At 35.0% G+C, this 19,313-nt stretch overlaps 1 protein-coding gene across 1 annotated transcript in view; it reads left to right on the top strand.

Annotated features, from left to right (window-relative positions):
- The window catches only part of LOC135083012 (uncharacterized), an 89,034-nt gene that overhangs the window by 37,444 nt on the left and 32,277 nt on the right, over positions 1–19,313 (top strand). The window contains exons 2-3 of the mRNA XM_063977775.1: positions 14,441–14,526; positions 14,771–15,004. Of these exons, the coding sequence (XP_063833845.1) occupies positions 14,866–15,004 (139 nt within the window). The 5' untranslated portion in view covers positions 14,441–14,526; positions 14,771–14,865. The remainder of the gene's footprint in view (positions 1–14,440; positions 14,527–14,770; positions 15,005–19,313) is intronic.

Raw genomic sequence — 19,313 nt, 5'->3', positions numbered from 1 at the left:
TACTTAGAGGCGAAAGAGGAGTAAACAAATTGGATGAAGCTTGCATGTATCACGATATTGCTTACAACAATAAAGATTCTAGTGCTCGACACAACGCTGACGTAGAACTTTTAAACATGGCTAAGAAGAGAATGAAATCGAAGGATGCCAGAACCGGAGAAAAGATAGCATCGTGGATAGTAAAAAATGCAATGAAGGCTAAAATTAGGGCGGGCTCTGGTGTAAAATCATTTATGTCGGGTATTAAAAAAATACGAACACAAATTAAAAAACTAAAATCGAAGGACAAACATTCTACTATACAATATGCATATGCTGCTGCAAAAAAACTATTTTCAAATAAAAAAGGAATAAAATTACCACGGTGTATTCCCATTCCAAAATATGGCGGACTCTTACCTCTCATTCCCATATTTGCGGGATTATCAGCCTTGGGTTCTCTAGCGGGAGGTGCAGCAGGTATTGCGAAAGCTGTTAATGATTCTAAAGCTGCACAGAAGAGTCTTCAGGAGTCTGAACGCCATAATAGAATGATGGAAGCGGTAGCTCTTGGAAAAGGATTGTATATAAAACCGCATAAAAAAGGAGCTGGTTTATACTTAAATCCTTCAAAAAACTAATCAAACGGCTACCCAGACGTGCTCTCACAAATTTTGATATATTAGAACACGCTAGTGATATACCATTCTTTCGCGGTGTATTTATGAGAGATAAATTACCTTTGAAGGCCAAAAAGATTGAGTGTGGTATACTAAATTTGGATAGCAGCAAAAATCCTGGAACGCATTGGGTAGCCTTTGTAAAGCAAAACGATTACGCAGAATATTATGATAGTTTTGGAAATTTAAAACCGCCGTTGGAATTAGTTAAGTATTTACATAACTTACCAATAAACTATAATTATGTACAACATCAAAGGTTTGGAACCACAAACTGTGGTCACTTATGTCTAAAATTTTTAAGAAACTATTGGATAAAGCATTTATATAACAAATGTAATAAATAAAATTGTCAGTATAAAAATGTCTTTCACTGTGTCCATAACCGGGGTAGGAGCCTGTTTAATTACAAACTATTCACCAACGTTGGAATTACGAGGAGACTACGAATGCGGTCTTATATATTTTTCAACTTTCAATTCTATTCCTAACATAGATGAAAGAAACAATAAATTTTATTATGGTGATAGCGAAGTCATTAAAATTCCTGAAGGGTCTTACGAGCTTCAGGATATATGTGATTATTTAAAAAGTAACATAAAGAACACCGTATTAAAACTAACCTGCAACAACAATACCTTGAAGACAAATATATGTTGTTCCAAAGATGTTCACTTCAATAAGAAAGAATCAATTGGTAAAATATTAGGATTTGGTATGGGGACGATAAATGCTAATATAAGTACTGAGTCTGAGTATCCCGTCAGCATTGTATCAACAACCATCGTGCGGATCGAATGCGATGTAGTTAGTGGTTCTTTTGTAAATGGGAAAGCAAGTCATATTATTTACGAGTTTGTACCTAATGTACCACCTGGTTATCGAATAATTGAAATACCTAAAAACTTAATTTATTTTCCTGTTAACAAAGATTCCATAAGTGCTATTAACATAAGATTGTTGGACGCTGAAAATAAAGAAATAAATTTACGTGGAGAAGAAGTTCAACTGTACTTACACTTCAGAAAAAAATGTTGAATTTCAATAAAAACCCAATCACCTCGAGTACTCAAGTCAGTTCTAAAAGAACACCTCATAAAGACACATCCCTTCAAGTAAAAAAGAAGCTAACCAAGAATAATAAAGCATTTCTTAAGCTAGTTGGTTTAATAAAATGAATATTTTAAATATATCTCAACAAACACCATACGATAATAGTATTGAAAGTTTTGAATACCATTCATACAAACCATACGTAACCAGTTTCAACAAGAACGATGAAATACGGATACCTATCAATCAACAGGACCTGTACGTGCTGCCTTCACTCAGTAGTTTATACATCGAGGGTAAAGTGAACGTCTTTAATAGCACGACTAAAGAAAAAGTATCAAATGTACATTTTGTCAATAATCCAGCGTTGTTTCTATTTCAAGACATACGATACGAACTAAATGGGGTAGAAATAGATAAAGTTAAGAATGCAGGTATTACGACGACAATAAAATCTTATCTATCCTTAAATGATAATGAGTCTAAGTGTGCAAAAGTTTGGGGTTGGTCGCCCACGGGCACAAACAATGCAGCTGGTGGATCATTTTCCGCATCTATTCCGCTAAACAAGATATTAGGATTTGCAGAAGATTATGATAAAATTATCATTAACTGTAAACACGAGTTAGTATTGCTGAGAAGCAATACTAATCTCAATGCAATCAAACTTAATACAGGTGAAATAGTAGATGACATTATAATTAATAAAATAGTTTGGCGAGTTCCACACATTAAAGTATCAGATAGAGAAAGAATTAATCTATTAAAACATTTAGAAAAAGATCGACCTATTCCATTAGCATATCGTAATTGGGACCTATATGAATATCCACTACTACCTAAAACTCGTAAACATACGTGGTCTATTAAAACTTCATCGCAAATAGAGAAACCACGATTTGTTGTAATCGCGTTACAAACTAACCGCAAACATAACGCTCACTCGTCAATGGCTGAGTTTGACCACTGTCATGTACGTGATGTAAGAGTCTTTCTAAATTCGTCATATTACCCATACGAAGGACTAAATGTTAGTTTTTCCGAAGACAAGATTACTTTATTATATGAGCAGTACACAAGATTTCAACAGTCGTATCACGGACGTCGACCAGAGCCGTTGATGAGCTTGAAGGAATTCAGAGACGTGGCTCCCTTATTTGTTATCGACTGTTCGAGGCAACACGAAACTTTGAAAGGATCGATCGATGTAAGAGTTGAAATCGAAACAGATCAAGAAATACCCGATCAGACCGCTGCTTACTGTTTGATTTTAAACGATTGTATATTTGAGTACAAACCTTTGAGCAATATAGTAAAGAAATTATCATGAATATCAACACAGCAATTGTGGATATTCAAGGGTTCAAAAATAGTGTTAATGAATTTATAGTTAAAGAACTTGCTATGGCTACCCAAGAGCATACTTACATATTTTTGGTAAAACCACCATATCCGTTCAATTCATTAACCGCTGAAGAGAAAAAGCAGGTTCGCTGGATCGAAAGAAACAGAGGCTACCGCTGGAGTGAAGGATATGTAGACTATAGAGAATTTCAAAGAATTATTAAACCTTACTTAAAAGACAAAAAGATTTTTGTAAAAGGAGACGAAAAGATCAATTGGGTGCAGGATCTATGTGGAAAAGAAAATAATATTGTAGATATAAGTAATTTAAGTGCTCCTAACTTAAATACTCTTCATAAAATGTATTGTTCAGATAATACTGCATTATATAATTGTATTTATCATAAGAAAATTTGTGCATTAAAAAATGTAGTATGCATAAAGAAATGGTGTGTTGAAAATAAAGTTAATTTATGATTTTTAAATAAACTATACTTATTAAAAGGCATTACCGTCTTTAATTTATCGATCCTTCAAGTAAAAAATAATTAAGTCTAAATAGTAAAAGTAATTGTTTCCTATTTGAGGTGGTGAAAAAATAAACACGTTTAGTTTCTAGACTTTATTGCTACTTTCTTATAAAACTATTATTTAACCTAAGTACATATTTATACTTAAAACTAAAGATTATCACTACACAACTTTTTTGAAATTTTTCTTATAACACTATCAGTCATATCCATTATTTCGTCATTGTGTTCTGTCACCACATACTGCGCACTCAGCACCACATTGTCCTCACTGTCACTGTGCTCCGGGTCCCGCGCCGTCGAACAGGAAGGCTCGCTGGTTAGGTCACTCACCCGTATTTGTATGAGTCGAATGCCTCTCGAGCGTTCCCTGTTGATAACGTAGGACTTTGCAGAACTACGTCGCTTTTTCTTGGCCTCAGCCTTCCGCCGAACCTTCTTTTCCCGCAAGGCTTGGGGCTCGGTCGTCTCAGGCCTGTCCATTAGTTCCTGACAGGCTTGAGTGAGCCCTTCCCAGGGATCACAGGTGTACTGGGACAGCATGATGTTGGTGTCATCAGAGTTTTCCATGATCTGAAAAGTAAAACAATTGTTAGTGTTCGTATTATAATACAATAATACCTATACCAATAAACCTTAGAAATTGTATACTTACCGAAAATGTATTCTCTCGCTTGTCTGGAGGTGTGGAATAATATGGAGTGAATGAGCTCTCGTGGTGTTGAAATATTTATTAAAAATTATGTTTAGTACAGATACTTTATTACGAAATCGCTGAATTTGCAAAACTGAACGGATGTATTGTATCAGCGTATTGCAAATTACAATATTGCGTGATTACGCTTATTTGACGATTTTTATGAGTTTAAATAAAACCATAAATTGTGTAAATTATTAAATGTTTATTTCTATTAACTTATAAATAATTACAATATTTATGAAATAAATTAAAATTAACCTTACACCTATAGTTAGTTAGTTTAGCCTAAATGATTATTATAATATATTTCAGCATAATGTAAAGCATTAAATTAAGGAACTATGACCCCATGCCTTTGTGGAAACTTTGTCGGGCATTATGAAACGTTTGTCATCAGCATTTGATAAAGCAATTTTATTTACTGTCTGGGTGAAAATATTATGCTTAATACATTTAAACAGAATATTTTTTCTGCGCACTATTTTATCATTGAGTAATACATCATTGTAATCGGATGCGTTCAAATGTTTGATAACATTCTTTCTAATGCCTTTTGCCTTTTTGATTACATCAGTTTCAGTTTTAATGCAGTACAGTTTTGATCTTAGCCCTACAAATTCAGTCATAATACGTCCGCCAAGTTCATCTTTGAACAAACCCGGTACTTTTTTGTTCATAATCGGAAGATCGTGCTGGTTTTGCGAAGCGTAATTACTGGTGTCGAAATATCGCAAGAAATTTTGTTTTATGTCTCTGTATACATCTTTAGTCTGTATTTCATAGATAAAACTATCAGTGTCCGTGTAACATAATTGCACTTTATGACCGTAGTGAGGCTTTATGACAGAGTAATGAAACTGATACATATGGCTTTTTGAAAGCTCTAAAACAGCAAAACCTACGTAAATCGGCTTGTCGAGTATAATTCTTTCCGGTTTCATTTGAACGGCTACTAAGTTTTCAGTAAAAATGGTAGCGCTGTGAAAATTTGGTCGTGAAATTAACTTTGCCGCAGAGATAGATCGATTCGTTCGATTGGTATCGTCCTGCCATTGATTCACTAATTTTACGTTTACTCTACGCTCAGTATCTTCTAAGGTTTTTCCAAAGACAGAATTATTCATGAGCTTAAATAAGTCTTGTTGAAATGGTGTTTCTGCTTTCTTTCTCAATTCGGTGTTAAGATTAATATATTCCGCTAAGAATTTACTTTGCTTGAATGTAACTACCCGATGTATTTTTTTCAAAATCAAACCATGATTTAAACACGTTTTTAAATGTACGTAATGAATTACATAATTGTATTTTGAGTATAAATTCGACACTAATTTAGAAGTTGTACCTCCTGGAGGTATAAATTTCTCCGCGCAAAATGGATAGTCGTTATGAGTACAGTGCAACTCTTCGGGGTACAACAAATCAACTTCTAGTATAAATCCATATTCTGCATCGTCTGAAACGTTTGTAATATGTAATCTATCAATTTCGTGTTGTTCAAGAAATTTAAAATTAGCTACTGGCAAGGACTGACACATGCTGTAACCGTATAGATTATTACAGTCGATGTATAAGAGAAAAGAATCTGGTTTAGTTTCATCGTAATTATCCATGTAAATGTTGTTCGCGCTAGCTAGCCTGGTAGAACAAAGACAAATCCCACCCCGCACGCCTTTCTGTACGAGGCGTATAATTTCTAAGTCAGACAGTAGCTCCAACTCTACGCCCGTTTTCAATAACATCGCGTCAAATGATAAACTTGGTGCTGTTAAGTAAAAAGCTGGATCTAGATGATAATTTCTTTTACATACCGCTCTAAAATTTTCAAAGATATCTGTCAACAAATAAACATCGGTTTTAAGATAAAGATCAGTATATTCTCCCAAATTAGAAATATTAAAAGTATTCCAGACCAATTTCGCGTGCATGTAATCTTCATCGCTAATGCCCTCATCAGTCAAAGTATTATAAAAACTTTCCTTAGAGGGCAGATGTTTCTTAGAATACGATTTCCAAGATTTCATATAATCGTAAGGATAAACACCCTTACGGGTTAATAATTCAAATTCTCTATCTTCGGTAAAACAACGTTTTAAGTGAACAAAATCGGATTTGTGTAGACCGTTTCCCAATTTTTCTAAGCTTGTCCCTAAAAACTTAAAAGAGTCTACAAATCTTATTTGGGCAAATTTACTATCAGACATCTTTAAAAATTTTGTAAAAGAAATGTAATTCTCTTTGTTCTTCGGTATTACTTTTATGGGACCCGAACTTTCAGCCAATTCTTTAATGAATAGATGACAGTCATAGCCCGCTAGGTTATGAAAAAAGACGGGAATTAATTTAGGCAGGCTGTACTGTAAATTACAGTGTTGGTGAGCGGCACCCCGGTAGCGGCCTGTCAAGTGACAGTGGTCCCTTACTTTATCAAACAGTATTAAACCATTACAAATGTGACACACATCAGCTTCAGCATGTATTTTAGCATCGTTTTCATCGAACACCATTGGCACATCGACACTCAAAATGTCATAAATCTTTTCTATATCTTTGTAAAGACTTTTAAGAAATTTATGAACACAGTCAAGTCCGCGATACGAAACAAAACTATTAAGATTTTCGTCAAACGAGCACACTACGTTATAAGCAAACGCCGCTGGAATGTGTTGTTTTTGATTTAAAGTAAAACTACAAGAGGGACTCGGTTCACAAGTTGCTATCGGTTTAAGAAGAGTTTCAAAATCAGCATACACAACGAAAGGAATATCTTGTTTCCGATTAAAATTTTTAAAATTAAGATAACTACCTTGTTCCGGTAGCACAGTGGTTACGCCGCTACAAACGTGACCATCAAGTTTTTCTTCAGATGCAAAGAAAAGTAAACAATCGTCACAGAAGTATATCTTATTATGGTGTTTTGTTATTTGAGCTCGTACAAGACGTGACAAATTCTTTATCAAAACATAGTGTGATTTGTTTCCATTTTCAAGAAGTAATAAATTAATCCTAGTTTTCCTTTTAAATTCTGATCTATAAATTGGCCCCACAATGCGCTTATTCTTTACGGAATATACATTGATGCTTAAAAATCTATTATTATTTTCAAATGTTTTAATATCTGTAAAAGTGACAGGAAAGTTTAACCCATGCACGTTTAACACGTCTTCAAAAGGAGGGTACGAACCTGTACGATCAGTATTGCGTTTAGCTGGATAAAGCGCTGCAATGATGCTCCACAAAAAGCAAAAGTTATCAGCGTTTTTAACGTTGATACAAGCTTTTTTCCTTTTTAAATGAAGTGGTAAATCCACATAGGTTGAACCTGCTCCACTTAACGGATCAAACTTGTTAATATTGATTTCAACATATATGTTATTTAAAAATCCCCAGCCACTGTCACGATCCTGAAACTCTTCGACTTTTTTACACAATGTACGGACGACGGAGTTAAATACTTGGTCGTAATTAAAGTTGCGATGAATAATCATATTCTTAGTCGCGAATGATTTTATATCTTGCGTATCGCTTTTTAACAAAATAAAATTACCAAAATACTCTAAATTAATTTTTAAACTAATGTATTGCTTTAAAGATTTTTCTATAAGAACGAGCAACTTAGAACGTATACTATTTAAGAATATCTCAGGTAAAGTCGACTCGTTTCCCGCGTTCGCTAGTATCCTATACGAAGCGATACGGCCTCTGAAGGCAGAGGAGATCTTAACTACGCCGTCCTCTACCGGAGCTGCGCATTTGTTCTTATGCGCGTTACTCCGCAAATGCCCTACCCAATGCGTATTGTCTACACGTGCTGAACAAGCCGTACAAAAAGGCATGGTTTTTATATACTTTACTTTATGCTGAAATAAATTTCTTTAAGGTTAGTTACTTATTAAAATAACTAATACTAAAAACTAGGAAAATTACTTTGAAATCCTAATACTTCTAAAAAGTCAGTATGTATAGATCTACCACATACCAAGTGTAACGACTTCACGCGCACTTTGCCGTGTTCTTTAACAGACTTACCTGTTACCTCTCTAAACAACAAACCTTAGTTAGGTACCTACCTTTGTACCAAAAATCAAACGTACCTACCTATACCTTGTATTGTACCCTGAATACCAGTTACCTGTTGTGTTGTTATTGTATTTTCTATGTGTAACTTGGTATGTGGTCGACTATACTTACAAAACTAGAAGGAATTAGGAAATTCAAAGAATACAATTTATTAACTAAAATAATTTTTATTATTTACTATTTACTATTAACTAAAATAAATTTTTATTATTTAATATTTACTTTATTACTATAAAATACAGGCTCTCGATCTTCAAATAATTTCTTCAGACTCTTCATAAATTTCTGAAGATCTTGCCACTCCGATGTGCCGGTGTTCAGCTGGACCTTCGCGGTGAGCAGCGCCTTCTTGTAGCGCTCCGCGGGCAACACCTTGAGCGCGTCGCTGGTGGTGTAGGCGCGCACCTCTACGTAGTAGGTGCCGTCGAGCGGAGCGGTGCGCCGCACGGAGCCGTTGGCGACCTTGGTCGTCAGGCTGCTGTCCAGCTGCTGGTGAGCCGCGGAACCCCGACGTTGGGAGTTCTCGACCGCTAGCGTCTCGTCCTCGTCGGATAACAATCCGAAGAGATCTTTAGATCTCTTTGACGAAGCTCTGAAATTAAAAATTAATATTATTAATACTTGACTCGCAGAAACACTCTTTCAAGTACAGGTGCTATAATAAATAGCGTTGTTTAAAAGCCTGTACTTGGAAATCATTCATCTTCATTTGTAACACAGTATCTAAAGACAAAAGCATTCAATCAACATATATACACACATAAATCTTCGCTTACATACCACTGAACTATCCACTTACCTAGATTTTAGAGTTCACTTAACACGCTCACACAGACACACAGACACACACACACACGCATTTATGATACCAACCACTTACCGAGATTTTTAATAAACATATAACTACACACATACTTAACATACATACACATACATTGTTTGCTTACATAGCACTGAACCATCCACTAATTAGATTTCAGAGTTCACTCAACACGCTCATACATTCACACACACTCACACGCATTCGTGAAACGAACCACTTACCGAGATTTTCAATCAACATACACATACTCATACGCACATAGTTGGAACATCCACTTACCGGGGTTTAGAGACACGTTTCTTTTTCGGTACTTGCGGCTCAGCCTCACACTCGGAGTCGGATCTGTAGGGACAAATATAATGATTCAGTAAACTGACGGGATGCCTGCGCATCTATGATCTTAAACTTTTCTCATCCCAAAGTGTTTACTTACGTGTGATGAGAGCGTTAAAGATCAATGATGATGCACTAGGAATAAAATTATGTTTGTTGAATGAACCTGAATGCACTGTACCTTGATTTGACTGGCGTCTTCCTCTTCGGCGTATATTTGCGAGAACTGGAGGCAGCAGCGCTGTCTCCGAACACGGATTCGATCTCGGAGTCGGACCTGTAAAGATAAAGTAAAATTCTATGTAGTAATCGAAGTCTCATCAGCGGACCAGCTGAAGGTGGACGGATGGATGGTTATCTGCTAGATGATAAAGTTGGGGTGACTCCAAGAATTGCAAAGAAAAAGAAACAAAGTAAATAAATAAAAAAACTTACATGATTTTTACCTTGGTGATGGAGCAGGGATTCTGAAGAGCAGAGATTCTGGAGGGCAGAGATTCTGGAGCACTGCGCAATAGCTACTTGAGCAGCAATTACTAGATAATTACTTGTTGCGGTACTGTGGTGACAATCACCGAAACACCCCAATTTATAACGCGATTATTGTGGAGTTCGCAAAAACAGTTATAGTGTTGTAAAAAGTACGGAGCAGTTACCTAGTATAAAATATCAGTTACCACGTCGTAACTACATTTGTTACATTATGAGAATAGCCTTTTTAATTTAACGTAAAAATAAATATTTGTAATATTTAGATGCGCAACATATTTTTACAAAAATAACACCTCTTATTCTACTGGTTGATATAGGTAATCGATGGCATGCCCACAGAAATCTAAAATAGAGAACATTAAAATCATCTGAAATTATGAAATATAAAAACGGAGTACCTAGTTATATAATTATATTTATCACGTATCGAAGTTATCAAGTATCAGACAGTATCGCCCATAATATTTTTGTCCCATCCCTAGTTGAGAAGCGCACCAGCCCGATGCGTGCGGTGAAAAATGCAAGCAAGCAGACTTACAACCACGTGGTGCATAGCACTCCGCATGTTTGCTTGACCTCAATTTATTAATATGGTATTTTTCCAAGTTTATTTAAATCAATAGTTATTACTTTATACCTAATTATATAAAAACGACATTTATCTGAAACGAATTATTTTTATCACAGTAGAATGTATTATGAAAATAAGTATGTAAAATGTAAATACTTTTATTTTTAAGCCATTTTAATTAGCCTTATTTACATCAAATCTAAAATATTACAAATTATTAAAACAAGTCGTAAAATCAAGGTTTCGATCATTAGCATTAACTATTTTAGCAATACTACGGAATGGTGATAGCAAATGGTATAAAACACCTTTTTAATTAAATAATCAGAGCAATTTTGAATTAAGTATATTATCTTAGAGTTTAACTATCATTAAACAGATATTTTTAATAATTGCAGAATAACAATAAAACAAATAAACATTATGTCTTATTTTACTTCATTTTGTATAAATGTTAGACGGCTAAGTTAGTGTTGAGTTTCTTGTAAACAATCATCTGTTCCCACTTTGGTTGATATAAGTTGGAATCTATTAGTTTGATATAAAAAAACATCTTACTTCTTACTAATATTATAAATGCGAAATTTGGATGTCTAGATGTATGGATGTCTGGATGGATGTTTGTTACTCTTTCACGCAAAAACTACTGAACGGATTTTGATGAAACTTTGCAGTATTATAGTTTATAACCCAGAATAACATATAGGCTATAATTTATAACGATCTCTGACAAAAAAATTCACGCGGATGAAGCAGCGGGCAACAGCTAGTGTTTAAGCTAACACGATGCGTGGATGTGTGTTAAGCTAAGGTCTAATTGATGACTGCATGTCTGACACTCATGACAACTCTATAGTCTGACATCACGGTATACACGAGTCACACGAGTGTAGAGTAAACTACATACGCCTTACCCGAAAGTAAAAGCTAAACAATTTAATGTGACATTGCTCATGCAATTACGTAGGTGATTAAATTTCAAGTTGTTATAATGAAACGTGAAAACGCCTAAAACACATTTTTTCAGGTCCAGGTTTAAAAATAAGTTGCGCTGGCTCAACTATAATAGAATCTTATATCATATAAAAAAAAAAAAAAAAAAAAAAAAAAAAAACATCTTCTGCAGTGTGTTTTAATGAAATTCTTTAAATAGACGAACATTTTGTGTTTTTATACATACACCTGCTTTGAAAGATTTGAGGTTCTTATATCATAAGACCCTTGAGAATATATTTTGTCAGTAATTATAAGTTTAAATTTTCACGTAGGTACCTACCTACTTATTTATTTTTTAAAGGAATAAAGTCTTACAGAAACGTCAACAGTTATAGCAAACCTGAAGTATAAATCCTAGCAGTCTTTATATAAAAGGAAATAAATATAATGACAGCATGTCATATTTCGGAGCGGCTTTCTTAAGACAACATTCCTGGTCTACCAAAGTAAACAACGTATAAAACTTTTACATTGATTGAGGCGCTTATTTCAATAATTTACCTACATTATTTCTTATTTACGTTCATAATTATCAAATACTTACGTATTTTGCATACATTTAGTAATAAAGAAGAACGCCTTACGTTCAGAGTACCGTTAGTTCAACTTTGTCGGCTGTTTGGTGTAACTGTAGTGGTTCAGAACGGACTACCATGCCGAGAGGTCCCGGGTTCGATTCCCGGCCGGGCGGAAATTGAAATGATGAATTTTAATTTATGTGACGGGTCTGGATGTTACTATGTATAATATGTATGTATTTAAAAAAGTATATAAGTAGTATAATACGTTAAGCTAGCACCATAACACAAGCATTAAGTTGCTTACTTTGAGGTTAGCTGGCACTTTGTGAAATTGTCCAAAGATTTATTATAATTTCTTATTATATTATTGTAATTTATATGTTAAAATATCAATTTAATTAAAACATCAGAAACGAGTGCATAAGGCACAAACAATAGTTACTTTTGTCGCAGTGTCAGCAGCGTTATTTCCGGCGCGCGTTTCGATGCGTGTGACGCAACAAGTCGACGACAGTGGCGGGGGCCGTGTTATTTCAATATAAATTTATCCATTACACATTAAATAATTAGATAACTATATTATTTACTCGAGTATGCGAAGCCAGCTTCGAATAATGGCATGGTAACAGATCAGCATGCTGAAGTGTTATCAGTAAGTTGTATTTCATGTGGGTAATGTATTAACAACGATTGTAAATTTTTTTGTGGTTCTCGTTTCCGAAAGCAGGTGCGCTGCGCGGTGCGAGGTCGAGCGCGCTATGCGTTGCGTTGCTAATGAGTAGTATGGAATTGGGCAATTCTAGATCATCTGGAGCGAGCAGCGTTAGCGACGAGCGACAGTGATCTAGAATGCCCAATTCCATACTACTCTGATACATGAGCAATATATTATGTGGTACGTTAAAAAGAAGATCTTGTTGATTGGTTTAGGAGGTAGACTGAAGCGATCTGCAGATTTTTTCAAATATTAACTACTAGCTTTCCGCCCGCGGCTTCACCCGCGGAATTTTGTCTGTCACAGAAAAACTTTAGCGCGCGCGTCCCTGTTTCAAAAACCGAAATAAAAACTATCCTATGTCCTTTCCCGGGACTCAAACTATCTCTATGCCTTTCATCAAAATCGGTTCAGTGGTTTAGGCGTGAAAGCAAGACAGACAAACAAACAGACAGACAGAGTTACTTTCGCATTTATAATATTAGTTAGCAAACGTTTGGTGGTTACTGTCAAGTCAACCTTGACCCTTTATCTAACTTCACCTGTGCCACAGTAAAACTCCTTTACAAACAGGTTTCTTTCATTAAAAAACCTGCCATATTATAATTATCGTGATATCCTGACTAAAACTGAGCGTGTGTCCTTTTGACACACAGTGTTTTTTATTTTTCTATAGTATTTTTGTTTTGTTTATGTATTTTATGTTTTTTTAATCAATCTAAAGGATATCGTTTTTGGTCCCAAAGTTTCCAACTTACACCACATGGTACCAGCGACATTACAAGCTGTCGCAAGTGCTGACCACACTCGCGATGTGGGTCACCGAGAGTAAAAGTGTTTGCAAGCTTAACGACACCACGACTACATAAATCAATATTACCTAAAGCACAAGACTATTTATAGCAGATATTAGTAAATACGAGTAGCTATGTGCAGACTTGTGCAGAAAAAGAATGACACAATTAGTGATATGTTCATTAGTAATAATAAACATACAGCTCATAGAGCTGATGACCGTAGGGGAAGTAAAAGTTCTCGAGAGACAACCACTGGCTGGAAGACGTAGTGTGGGCAGGCTCTTAGTGGACCGACGAGCGGGTGATGCTTGCAGGCCGGGACCGGTCATCGTGTAAGTCCTTGAGGGAGACCTTTGTCCAGCTGTGGACGTTATTTGGCTGAAAGGAAAGAACGAAATATATAAGAGGCAAGAGGTCCAATAAAAAGATCGATGTTAAACATTATCTCAACAACATAATGCTGCATTGTTCCCGTGTAACATAATATTATTATCTAGTTATAAACTTTAATTACCCTAAAGCAGTGGTTCTTAACCTTTAAGTGACGAGGGGCCATTTTACCAAATTTCTGTCTATTCAGGGACCACTTTTTTTTTCAAAATCCTTTGAAAGGGGAGGTCGATTTCTCGCCCACTGTGCGCCGTTTGCGTTGTGTTGACTCGTCTCATCACTTCACGCACGTCACTTGTTTATTACGATGTCTTCGCGGACCACTAGGAATGCCTCCAGGGACCACCAGTGGTCCGCGGACCACCGGTTAAGAACCACTGCCCTAAAGGGTAAGGCTAAATATATTTTATTCGTCTAAACATTGTGTTTATTGTTACAGGTTATTGCAGACACGATGCGGTTAAAATCAGCAGTTTGGCTTTAGTGGAGACCATTTCAGCCCATGATTCAAAGAGATGTGAGGAGGTAAGGAAACAAGTAATTTCAAAATTTATGTGTTGCCATATTTTTGTTTGCTTTACCCATTGGCAAAAGCTTTTGAAAAAAATACCGTAATGTAGTAATAAACAGTAGTTACATCGCGTTTTTCTCAATTAAAATGTTCAAAAGATGTAACAATCAAAATTTACTCATAGATAAATCAATTTAGGACTAACTAACAATTTTAATCTAACTATATAGGAGTTATTTAGGAGTATAATGTTTCCAGATAAAAAATACCCATGGTACCGAAACGAAAACTGCCCAGTTGACAGTAACCAAACTAAATTAGAGGTACCAAAAACCGGGTACCTCAGATACCCAATGTCTGAAACTGGTATCAAGTCAGACAACGAAGATGGCGATAAGGTAGAAAAAAACGAAACCAGAAACGATACCGAACCGAAGGAAAAAGAGACGAAATCGGTTTCCTTCAATAGGGACGTACACGTCAAACGATTTGGTGAGTCGATGATTGACACCACTGGGCGTATCGATATATTTCGACATGACTAAAACACAAAAAAATCCAGAAGTGACATTATCAGCGAGTTTTGAAAGAATTCTGAAAGCTATACTAAGTTAAAGATTCAGGATTAGTTGAGTTTGGTCTCCAACACTATATCAATTGAGCATGTTTATGTTGTTTGGTCATGTCGAAATTAATTTGGTTTCACTATGCCCTAAAAGCCCTAAATTAAATGGTTTCCGATAAAATATTGTCTCTTATTCGATTCAAAACCATGTACAGCGAATCGTAATGAGAGATAATATGGACATTAGCTGGGTTTACATTTGTTTTAAGCTCAATTTTTACATAATTCATCTAAAATTGAACGAAAGAAGGCTTACAAAGAGTTGGTTGGTGGAGTTGGTGTATAAAGAGATACCTTTTGTCGCTTGTACCTAATAATCAACTAACTGCCTTATTTGTGACTTTTGTTTTCTTATCGATGTAGGTAGTTGATACCGATTTGTTGACAACACTATGGCACATGCTTTGTATTATGGTTTGAATAAAAAGTTAAGTACCTACATTATTAATTAAATACTTAATCATTATAAACTAGATAGTAATGCAGATACAACAACCTACTGTATAAAATAATCATTTTAAAAAAGTGATTGTTCTTAAAGTACAAAGTAAACCTTTATAATGTCTTAAAGATAACCGTTTAATTTAATAAATTAATAACATACTTACTAATTCCTTCCATACGGTCTGGTATCAATTCCGCTGGTTTATTTGATTCTTACGATATTTATTGACAATACTTACAAAAAATGGAACTAAATATTCTATATTACGAGTTCGTAAGATTCGGTTGGTCATCTAGGCCTTAATTTATGTTATTTATGTTAACCTGTTACTAATTTTCAGTATTAAAACCTTTAATCAAGTTAGAACTTTCAAGTACATTGCACGAGTTACTAAATTCTCAAATAATCTAGTAAATAATTTCAACTCTATACCTACTAATTTCCTGAAAACTTTAATCTCTCTTCCAAGTAATCAATTTGTTTATAAATACGAGCAGTCCTAACTAAATTATAATGAGATGGTTATTCAAACAAATATCCCTAAACGTAGTCAGTTTTACAATATTTGATTGATCCATTAGAAACAAATCAATTTGCACGTACCTAACAACAAAAAGTATCAAAAAACTTGCGAATAACGTTGCATAAAACCAACAAATTCTCAACCTAATCCAATGTTACATAATCTTAACCAACATGAAAATCAGTTACGATGATTTCCGATACCCAAATAGACATCTCTCGTGATGATTCTGACCTCCATCAATCGATAAATTAACGTTTATTCGGCTTTTAACACCATTCATGATAACCCTGGAATCGATTCACTTCGGAAATCGAAAGCAAATCGATGAAACCTGATGAATCAATTAGATTATTGATGCAATCACTAGTAGCTGTTGAAGAGCGATTAATTGAACTATTAAGGTTTTATTGGTTTTTAAAGATTAGCTGCGATTGTAGAGTGATTTAGTAAAGTTCTGGTTTTTAAGCTCAATTCGTTTACTCTCAGAAAATTTGCTTTTTATAAAGCTCTTAAATAAGTCCCAACATACGTGTTCACTGTTTCTTTCTAGCTAGTGTTAAATAGAAATGTTCTTACTTATTGCTGAGAAACATTATGTAACTCATTCACTGTTAGGTATTGACCTCTATTTCTAAGGTTTTATAATTTTACTGAATCAGCAGGATAATATTCGTCTTTACAACATTTTTCGTAACTCCCCATACTGAAGTCTGAAGAATACTGAAGAACGAAACAAAATTTAAAGTTGATTTTTATAACGTGTTCTTAACCAATCACTGCTTCGTCTTCGCTCGACGTAGTTCTAGCTAGTCCTCCTAGAAATGTTCTTACTTAGTGCTGAGAAAAAGGAATTATGTAATTGAGTCACTATTATACATAGTTGACCTCTATTTCTAAGGTTTCATAATTTTACTGAATCAGCAGGATAATATTCGTCTCTACATCATTTTTCGTTACTTCCCAATCCCATACTGATATCTGAAGGATACTGAAGATCAAGGCAATTTTTTTAGCACCCAGTCTTTCAATTTGTCAAGTTAGACAATCACAGTAGACTAACTTTAGAACCTAGCTACCAGCATAAAGTAAACTAAGCTCTGACATTTCATACCACCTGATTAGCATCTAGATCGTAATCAAATAAAGACATGCATTCAGTCAGACAGGCCTTTGATCTATCACAAATTCAATTTGGCAACCATAACAAGTTGCTTTATAACCCGACATAGAAGCAACAGTTGAGTGAATGCTTCACAAAAAATACACGATTATTAGAACTCAACACTGCTTAAATACAACTAAACACGAGATCCCAACGCGTAAAACAAAAAACAACAGAATTTAAAGCTCAAACCACACTACAGTGACTCTTTTGACAGACAAGCTATGTATTTCCATACTCTACACAAAAAAAAAAGCAATTACAGTAAACAACAAGTAGGTAGGTACCTAGAGAAGGGCACAGCTAACGTAAAAATAAGGCTGGGAGCACAATCTTCCTTTAACTTTAACAAACGTCAAAAGTCTGTCAAACTCCATACAAAAACACCAGTTACAGTTAAAGATAAGGTGGGGCAACTAAAGCTAAGGAGAGGAATATTTCCTATAAAATCAACTCAATCAATGATGTACGGTATGTAATATACGGGTTTCCTGGTTCTCCTCCTTCCGGCTTCCTCTAATTATAGAAGTTTAATTACTAATCAGACAACAATTAGTTTAAAAGTAGCAATAGGTATTTCAAGAAAAAAATATGGCTCTGAAAGTGGGTTTGGAATAGGAATTCGTGTTGCTTCTCGTACAAAGTGCAACGGCGTAGTGTAGTCTGCCCCTTATTTGTGGTGAGATAAAAAACCAAGACAGATCTGAAGAGCGTGTTTTGATGTCTTTAGACAGCTATTATTTGTAAAACAAGTGTCAACAAAATAATTACATTATGTCAAAGGGTTTGTTAAGATGATTGATAGCTATTAGATAATAACTCACATGAATTTGCACCATTATTAAATTTTGTTACGATTACTCGTAGTATGAATTTATGAGGTTTTATGTGGGTTAGGTTGTACACAGAATTCATATCAGACGCTGGCACACCAAGCTATACAGTGTGGAGCCTTAGGTGATTAGGGCATTGTCGAATGTTCGCTTATTGCAGTAAAAATGATACTCTGTCTGTCGACTGTGCATCATTACCATTGTCTTGCGTGTATCATTTGGAAATAATATGAAGGAAGTTATGAAAATTGGAAGGAAAAGATGTGGCAGATGATTGACATCGTTCACCGAACGCCGAACACTCAATGCAAAAGTTCGACTCACACCTTGGCTTGTTTATCCCTACAATTAACTTAAAATGATTCTCAATCTCAACGGTCACCTTATAGAAATTTTGAAAGTGGTCTACAACAAAGGTTAATAAACCCTGTGTCTTTACTTGTTTATTACATAAGAACACCATGATTCAATATGTAACTAAACCGTGACCGGACCCCAATTATGCGTATGCGTCCGTGACGTTTTGACATAATCATAAGGTGGCATAAGCTATGCCCGTAAGTGATTCAAGTTGATTGTAGCCAATTGCCAAATGTGTTCATGTAATTTTGCATTTGAACTTTTGTTTCTCCTACTATAATACATAGACAGCTTATAAACAGTTCGTAAGCAATTCGTTCTTTTTAATTTTTAAAATTATTTAAGCCGGAAAATGGCTTTAAATAAATTTTTGACTTGACTATTTACTTAAAATGTGAAGGTCAATATTCCGCAGAGGCAGACCTATCCTCATCATTATTATGTATTTACCAAAAAGTTTTCCTTTGGTAGAAACCTGGGTATTTTTATGACCAACCAATGAAGGGTTATTTAATTGCTATTGTGTAATAAAAGTCATGTTAATTCTTTACATATCGAAGCAGTAAAAAGCTTGATAATCTCAGAAGGAGATCGAATTCTTCATTCATTCTTATGAATGTCTAATTTGAAAACTGTTTTCTTTAAGAAAATTATAGAATACTTATGCACAATTAACGTTAATGTCTAAATAAAATGATGCAATATCAATAAAAGTGGTCCAATAACGCTACCCTGCGGCACCCATTAAGTCTCCGCGTGGGGGCTAACGATATGAATCTGCGTTTGTGTGGCAGACCTAAAAAGGCTTCGGATGACTACACTGAACGCACACAAGCGGTTTTCGTATCGA

The sequence above is a fragment of the Ostrinia nubilalis genome, chromosome 22 (genome assembly GCF_963855985.1).
Source record: "Ostrinia nubilalis chromosome 22, ilOstNubi1.1, whole genome shotgun sequence".
In the NCBI taxonomy this organism is placed as follows: domain Eukaryota; kingdom Metazoa; phylum Arthropoda; class Insecta; order Lepidoptera; family Crambidae; genus Ostrinia; species Ostrinia nubilalis.
This window is presented reverse-complemented; position numbering and strand designations above follow the sequence as displayed.